Consider the following 8,437-nt stretch of genomic DNA (forward strand, 5'->3'; position numbering starts at 1 on the left):
TGGGCGCTGTCCCTCAGCTCTTCAGCTCACGGCTAGCGCTCTACCACTTGAGCCACAGCACCACTCCCGGCTTTTTTCTTTTTGCTTATGTGGTGCTGAGGAATCGAGCCCAGTGCTTCAGGCATGCAAGGCAAGCGCTCTACCACTTTGCCAACTTCCCAGCCCCCATGAATGTCTTTTTGTTTTTGTTTTTCCTTTTCTTTTTTGGCACAGGGGATTGAACCCACGATGTACTTGCTGGAAAGGGCTTTGCCATTGAGCTATATCCTGGCCTTCTGTAGCCTTTTTGCATTGGTCTATCTTGCCCCTTTGCTAACAGGACTGAGATGGTAGAAAAGCTGGTTTCCCTTCAGCTTTTTCAGCAATGAGCACCATATAGGATTCCTATTGGCATCTTGTGTTCAAGGTTCTGCTACTGTGACAAAATACCAGAAACAGTAATTTTTTAATACATAATAGAACGGCAGCAATCAAATAGAACTGAAAGCCTCTTTCAGGTGGGGCCTCATTCAGCAGTTTATCACTGTCCCACATTTCACTGTGTCCTCTCTACTTACAGGAATGGGGAATACCTGGCCAGTGTGCTGCATAAGGCCCATGCACTATAATTACAAATGCTTTTGACTTAGGATATTTTCAGCTTGCCATGGGTTGGGATCAGTAGTGACCCCATCTTAATTGAGGGTGCTATGTTGTTATCAGCCTCATTTACTGGATATTGTTATCAGGAGCCCAATGAGCAGTTTGTACTAAAACTATGTTGGCCTGACTGTTTAAGTCACTGAATTTCCCAGCTTGCATTTCTGAGGAGCTTGGAGTCTGAGAGGCACACAAGACCACTACTGCACCCTCCCTCCCCCTTCCCACCTCATCAGGCCCAGTTCTGCCCACCTCCCAGTGAGTGACCTGGGTGACCTGGGACCAGTCATCTGACCTGTCTGGGAAGCTGGCCAGGGAGCAGGCTCTGCTTCCTCCAGAGGCTTGTTGTCAGGAGCAAATGAAGTCATGGATGAGAGGCTCTCTGTGAACTCCAAGTTAATACAAACATAAGAGATCATCATTCAAGCGACAAGTCCCTTGTTGATCAAGCATTTCTTTAAGGGGGGAAATAGCACGGAGTCTTAAGTAGGACCCCCATGGGAGTGGGGAGCTCCCAGCACCTCTGCGGGAAGGGGTTAAGGCTTTGAAGATGCCATTAATGTCGTCGCTAATGGAGATAAAGCCGTGGCCTTGCCATGATTTTCCCTCCCTCCCTTCCTCTCTAATTGCATTCACCTCAAAAACCCACAAGTAGCAGCAGGTCCCAGCGGTCATTACTACATTTGAACAACTAATTAGATGTTGGGAGAACCCTGAGTTTTTGCTTTAATAGGGGCAGGGGAAGGAAAGAGATGAACAGGTGGGTCTGGGGCAAAGGGTCTTGGACCGGCCCTAGTGAGTCCCCCATTCAGCTTCTTTACCCCCCCGCCCTCTTTGTCCCATAGCCTTGGCAGGTTCCCATCCTGGCCGCCTCTCTGGGCTGAAGTGGACTGCTGGCCCTCAATGGCCAGCCTTCTCCTCTGGAGGGGCTTTTGTCTGTCATTGTTTTTATTGTCTCCTCCATGGCTGCCTAAGCTACTGGTTCCCACGCTTCACATTCTTCCCCAGGGCTCCCCAGGGGTGGGGGTGGGGGGGAGAGTAGGGGGAGCAGGTGGTCTGAACCTTGTAAAGAATGGACCGGGTTGTATTGTTGTGGTGCTGGGAGACAGGAGACCTGGCTGCCAGTCCCCTGGGGACTGGGTCAAGCCAGTCTCTCCCCTGGCGGCAATGTCCTTGGCTGGGAAGTGAAGGGCATAGTCGCTTGCTGAGTCTCACCACCTTTAAGATGCTGTAGTTCTTTTTTTGCACTTGTAATCCAAACCTGACCTCCCATATCCACACTGCATGTTCAATTTACTTAAAGTAGATGACATGCATAAATCTTAAGTGTACAGTTTTGGGAAGTTTTACCTAAGTCTGTGCTGGCATCATCATTCCCCAAATGAAAGTATAAGTTGATTGGTGCAGCAGAGAGCTCACGGGTTCTAGCAGGTGGCGTGTGGAAGGTAGGTGATTTGTGGGTTGTTGGGACCAAATAAAATGGTTCATCATAAAAATAGGCAACTAGTCACTGACCTAGGGACCTCTAATGAATGGTTCTACCTTGTTGTATCCTTTACAGTGAAAATTCCTAAAAGAAGCCAGGCATCAGTGGCTCATGCCTGTAACCCTAGTTACTCTAGAGGCTAAGATCTGAAGATAATGGTTCAAAGCGAGCTCAGGCAGAAAGGAAAAAAAAAAACTCTTATCTCCAATTAATCAGTAAAAAAGTTGGAAGTGGAGCTATGGCTTAAGTGGTAGAATACCAGTCTTGAGCAAAAAAGCTAAGGGACAGTGCCCAGGTCCTGAGTTTAAGTCTCAGTACTGACCAGTGGCAAAATAATAGAAGCTATGTAGATAATTGCATGTTTTCTAACAATCACAGTAAGTAAACAAAAATGTGAGGAAGGGGGATGGGAGGTAGCTCAGCTGATATCTCCAGCACTGCGCCTGTGTGTGCCTGTGTGGTGCGTGCACATGCACGCACACACGCATGCAGTCCTGGTCAATATAGAATAATGTTGAGACACTTTGCACTTCTCTTGAATATTAAGTCTTTGAAATACAGTGCTTTAGGCACATCTCAGTTTGTTGTGACCACATTTCAAATGGCCAAGGCCACCATATAGGATGGCCAGTTGTATCTAGACTCTTCAGACTCTTGGCTTTCACCACTCAACCTAACTTGTTCTTACCAAGTTCACCAGCAGCTGCCATAAGCACTTTCATGATGAATTCACAACCCTCCCCCGTCTTTTCTCTCTTACCACCTTTTTGTCATTTTCCTCTTGCTCTTTGTGGTTTTGTCATATGTGTGTCCCTAGGCAAGTGCTCTACCACTGAGCTATGCTGCTCCTCGTCACCACTGCTTCATTCCCTTCTTCATTTTCCTCAGTTGGTTTCTGGGATTTTTTTCTCTAGAGGTTTTCTTCTGGCTTTTTTTGAGGTAGTTAATTGGGAGATAAAAGTCTTATCAGATGGGGCTGGGAATGTAGCTTAGTGGTAGAGTGCTTGCCTCGCGTGCATGAAGCCCTGCGTTAGATTCCTCAGTACCACATAAATAGAAAAAGCCAGAAATGGTGCTGTGGCTCAAGTGGTAGAGCATTTGCCTTGAACAAAAAGCTCAGGGACAGTGCCCAGGCCCTGAGTTTAAGTCCCAAGACTGGCAAAAAAAAAAAAAAAGCCCAACAGATTTTCCTGCATGGGCTGGCTTTGTTCTTTAGATCTCAGCTTCCTGAGTAGCTAAGATTACCACTGGTGGTAGAATGGCTTTACTCTCTTTGGTATATTGGGGTGAGTGACCAGGTGGACATAGGGAACCCCTTCAGTTAGGCCTCTGGCCTGGAGCACCTGGGCTTGCATCCTAGCTCTCACTTGCCAAATGTAGTCATGGGCAAGTCTAGTCGCCTTCCTGTGCCTCAGTTCCTGGTCTGTAACTGAGGAAGACCACTGCTTGTCTTGAGTGTTGGAGGTGGGGTGGAGAGGAGCAGTTGTGATTCTGTGCAAGGAGCTACACATCTGGAGGTACTTGGTAAGTGGTAAATTCAAATCATGGGGCTTGAACTCAGGGCCTGGGCACTATCCCTGAGCTTTTTTGCTCAAGGCTAGTGCTCTACCACTTTAAGACACAGCTCCAATTCTGTTTTTTTCTCGGTGGTTAATTGGAGAAAAGAGTCTCACAGACTTTTCTGCCTGGGCTGGCTTTGACCCACGATCCTCAGATAGACTCCTGAGCAGCTAGGATTATAGGCGTGAGCCACCAGCACCCAGTACTTTATTATACCTTATGATACCACTCTGGGAAATATTAACTGTATAATTTTTTTAAAAATTAGACTGAAAGTAAAAGCAAACTGAAACAGACCAGCATGGGGGACTTTTTATTGTATTTACAAAGCAAAAAGTAGGCCGGATCTGAAATCGGATGAACTGGATTTGGTTGTGTTTGGACTCCAGGTGGTCCAAACCTCTGGCGGAGGCTTCATCCATGGTAATTCCTGCTGCGGAGAGGAAGAGAAAAGCTCAGTCCTGCAGGGCACAGTAGTAGATAGAGGGAACCAGAGATGTTGGCAGATGTCTGGGTTCCCAGAATTAAGGATGCTCGTGTGTGTCAGCAACGTGGACCTCTATCTTATTCCCTGTTCTGCCAACCAGCTCACTGAGACATGGACCAGTCAGTCACTCCCCCAGACAGTTTCAGCCAACATCCCCTTCCTGAACATTTCCACCAATCACAACTGACTGTGCAAGAAGGTATGCAAGTCCTGGCTACCTCCGTGCAGCATGTGTGCTGTGGGAGCAGGGACTACCATCATCCTGTGCACTGCTGATCCCTCCCACAGAACCTGGCATGTGACAGTGACTGTGCCACTGTCACAGGGGTGGGAGGAAGGACACAAGCATGGGAGGTCCAGATCTTTCCGCGGTACTGTCTTTTTCCTTTCTCTTCATTTCTTTTTTCCTCTCTCTCTCTCTCTCTCTCTCTCTCTCTCTCTCTCACTCTCTCTAAGCTATGTTTAGACATGGTTTCACTATATAACCCAGGCTGCCCCAAATGTGTGATCCTCCTGCCTCGGCCTCCTGAGTGATGAGATCACAGGTGTGTGCCACCATGCTGGTTCTACACGCATTCTCACCTGCTGTTCTCCCAGGCCCTCTAGTGATGCCCTGGTATTTGCAGGAGGGGAACAATGGTTAGAGAGGCCTCCGGGTCCCTTAAGAGAGCTGTGAAGCCTCTGGCTTTGAACTTGCAGAACAAAGCGACTTTCCTACAATTGGCCCTCTGTAGGACCTCAACCTTAGTTTGAATGGCTTCTAGGAACACAGCAGGTAGATGATAACCTAAGGCCAAGGTGAAAGGCTGGGCGCATCCTTCTTAGAGGCAATATTTTTCTTCTTTTAGAAGAAGTATTAGAGTCAATATTTAGAGGTCATCAGAACTCACCCACTCCTTTGCAAGAGGAGGAAGTTAGGTGAGCACCTATTGCTGTGGGAGTTGGTGACAGAATCAGGTTTCATCCTGCCGGTCTCTGCCCGGTTTTCCCCCTTGTTTTCTCCCCATGGCCTGCTGCTGTCTGTGTCTACACAGACAGCTCTAGGTGTCTAATTAGGTTGGGAGGTCAGGGAGGGAGCACATGGAGCACTCTGTTGGAACATGTCTATGCTCAAGTTTGAAATCAGACTCTGAAATACATGTTTCTCTCCAAATAGGACACTCTGGAGACTTTTCCCAGCAATTAGAGTTTTATGTGAAGATGTGCCAGGCCCACAAGCTGGCCTGGGCTCACCAATCCCTGTGGAGCCACAGCCCCACCTCTGCCTCACTTTCCCTCTTCTTGGGAATCATTGTACAGGAAGCATTCAGGAGAAACCTCATCTCCTTGTTTTTGTGGAAAAGCCTCAAAAGCCTGTGGAAAAGAAAAGGTCCTTCCTTGTCCCTGGCAACCCTCATGAAAGTAAGTTTCTAAGTGTACACACACACACACACACACACATTACCTGCTCTTTTGCAGTAGGGCTGCCAGGATGCTCTCCAATGCCATCTGTTCTTGGTCTGCCCACATGTGGTCCAGCTGCCGGCCTGGCCGCAGCTTTGCTCCTTGCCCCTGGTTCTTCTCTCTATGTGGTTACAAAAAGAGCTGGGGTTTTTATGGGGTGGGATGTGGTGGGCAAGGGTGTATCCTTGCCCTGTGGATTCTTCCCCACCATGGAATGATCCAGCAACATTCAGGGATTATGGCAGTGAAGAGTATAGTACCCAAGTAGATATTGCTATAAAATTGTCCCCACCAGCAGGCAGCACATTAACCATGCGATCCAACATCCTGCCTACCACTAACTCAGCAGTACTGAGTGTACTGATAGGACACATTGCAGCCATTACCTATGTGGGCATTACTTGAGTCTGATTATGAGGGATGGAGGTTAAAAAGAAAAAAGAAAAAAGGCCAGTGTCATGAAAGACTGAGGAGGGCTTCCAGATTTAAAAAATAAATAAACAAAAAAAATTAAAAAAAAAGCAAAAAATGAATGAGAGGCTGGGTACCAATGGCTCTCGCCTGTGATCCTAGCTACTCAAAAGGTTGAGATCTGAAGATCTTATCTCCAATTACCTAGGAAAGCCAGAAGTGGGGCTGTGGCTCAAGTGAGAACATAAGGTCCTAAGTTCAATGTCCAGTACCAGCACAGAAACAAAATTTTTGATAACTAACAAGATATGACAACTAAATGGAACCCAAGACCTTGCATCAGAAAAAGAAGTCATTTTATAAAGAACATCTTGGAACAGTTGATAAAATGTGAACTTGCACTGTGAGTGACAGCTGTGTGATTATGTAAGGATATGTGCTAGGCATTAGGAGATGAGTGTAAAAGTGCCTAAGGGAAAAGGGTCATGAAAACTGCATGGACGCTAATGAAAAACCATAGGCCAGGTGTGGTGGCGCACACGTGTAATCACAGCTATTCAGGAGGCAGAGATCAAGTGGATCGCAGTTCAAGGCTAGCTTAAGCAAAAAATTGTTGAGACCTTCCACTCAATCATCTCACTGAGTGTGGTGAAACATTTTTATGTAGGAGACATAGGTAGACCAACCATGGTCTGAGGCCAGCCTGGGCAAAAATTGAGACCCTATCTAAAACAAAAGATCCTTTGAGGGGGGCAGGGAATGACTCAAGTGGTAGAGTGCTTACCTAGCAAGCATGAGGCCCTGAGTTCAAACCTTGGTATCACCAAATTAATAATAATAATAAATGTGCATATGTGTTTGGGTATGTACATGCCTATATCCATATATTGGTCTAGAGTAAGGAAATATGGTAAAAAAAATTAAGGAATTGTTTAACATTTTTCACAATAAAAACTTAAAAAAAATGTACAAGTTGTGACATCGGGCTGAGTGGACCCTAGCTCTGCCAACTGCAGTTTGGGGCCCTTTAGAGAACACTTATGGACCTGGTCAATGAGATGAGTGACTGTCTCTATATTGCTGGGTTGTTTTGAAGATCTGAGAAGAAACTAGGAAGAGTGGCTGGCACTTCCATGGGCTTCCTGGGTACCCAGCACGGTGTCAAGTGTAGGGACAAGGCCCTGTCGGCCATCAGATGTTAACAATGGGTCAGTGCTGTTGTTATTGTCAGAGCTTGGAATAGAACAGGCACACAGTAGGTACAGGGGTGAGTGGGCACGTGCCACTCTGCTGTACAGTCAGAATGACAGATGCTGTGGCAAGACAGAGGCCTCCTGACTCCAGCCTCCCCACGGCAACAAAGAGGGCAGAAACCACAGGGACTTCCGCTCACGCTTGCTGCCTGTTCATGAGGTCCTGGAGCAACTTCCGGGCAGACAGCTGGCCCAGCACCTTCCGGTAGCTGTTGCTGAAGATGGCATCTGCATAGCGCCGCATCCTGTGAAAGGGTTGGGGTGCGGACCAGGTGAGAGGACAGTTGGAGGCCACACTTACCCTCTCTCTTCAGTGGTCCTCTGTGTTCCCCATTTGTCCCTTAGAAAGACTCAGAGCCTGGTTGAGTGGCCTTTTGGGGGCTTCATGTCTAGTCCTCCCCTTGGGATGGGGAAGAAGTCCTCAGGGCCAGCTGCTGGCTCATTTGGCATCCCCTCACTGCCATGGTGGGGAGACCCGGGAGCGTGACAGCCTGGAAGCTGCTTACCTGAGGGGCAGGGAGGGGGGCGGCAAGCAGTGGGAGCTGCTGCTGAGGGCCAGGATCACGATAAAGAACACCCACAGTGGCATCCTGCAGCCCCGGATGGCACCTACAAAAAATAGCAGGAGGAGATGCGGCACGTCAGGGGCAGCCCTGCCATCGAGTTGCCCTTTGCCTGTTGGGCTCAGCCCTGGGCTTGCCTCTGTTGACAAGGCTTAATCCTCTGGAAGCTGTGGGATAAAACAAAGAATGCAGATTCAGCTATATCTGGATGCAAGTTCTGCCTCTGCCAGTGCCCCGTCTCGTCCATCTGTAAAATGGGCATGAAAAAGCCACCTCACTGAGTCCAACAGGAAGCCAATGACAGGAGGGAAACAGCCCTTCACTCTAAGGCATGAGAGGTGAGCTCACACCTTGGTGAGTGATGGTGGACCTTCCCTTAGTGCGCCCCCCCACTCCCACCCCCCCACCCCCAGACCAGAGTGGCACTGACTGCCGGAACAGGAATAGATCTCTGGCTCTGTCAGACACATTTGAGTCAAACCTGGCTCTGTGCTTACTAGCTGTGTGTCCCAAGGTAACTGGTTACACCTCTCTGGGCCTCAGTTTCCCAATCATAATATCTCTACAACAAGTGAAGAGCAGGTGCCATGAGCCA

At 48.2% G+C, this 8,437-nt stretch overlaps 1 protein-coding gene across 1 annotated transcript; it reads right to left on the reverse strand.

Moving 5' to 3' along the window:
- Positions 1-4,060: 4,060 nt before the first annotated feature.
- Ghrh (growth hormone releasing hormone) lies at positions 4,061-7,868 on the reverse strand. The gene is made up of 4 exons (XM_013010845.1): positions 7,786-7,868; positions 7,420-7,524; positions 5,617-5,736; positions 4,061-4,118 (listed from the first exon to the last, which is right to left on the reverse strand). The coding sequence occupies exons 1-4, from the start codon at positions 7,866-7,868 to the stop codon at positions 4,100-4,102; spliced, it is 327 nt and encodes a 108-aa protein (XP_012866299.1). The 3' UTR covers positions 4,061-4,099.
- Between the last annotated feature and the right edge of the window lie 569 nt (positions 7,869-8,437).

The sequence above is a fragment of the Dipodomys ordii genome, unplaced genomic scaffold (genome assembly GCF_000151885.1).
Source record: "Dipodomys ordii isolate 6190 unplaced genomic scaffold, Dord_2.0 Scaffold13, whole genome shotgun sequence".
NCBI classification, from domain to species: Eukaryota; Metazoa; Chordata; class Mammalia; order Rodentia; family Heteromyidae; genus Dipodomys; species Dipodomys ordii.

What these genes read in the sequence shown, in the direction of transcription:
- Ghrh (XM_013010845.1), bottom strand. Translation starts at nt 7,868, where the DNA reads ATGCCACTGTGGGTGTTCTTTATCGTGATCCTGGCCCTCAGCAGCAGC. An exon ending in CCCCCCTCCCTGCCCCTCAG is followed by an intron (nt 7,525 to 7,785) that starts GTAAGCAGCTTC and finishes ACCCTTTCACAG; the next exon opens with GATGCGGCGCTATGCAGATG. An exon ending in CTCATGAACAGGCAGCAAGC is followed by an intron (nt 5,737 to 7,419) that starts GTGAGCGGAAGT and finishes GTAACCACATAG; the next exon opens with AGAGAAGAACCAGGGGCAAG.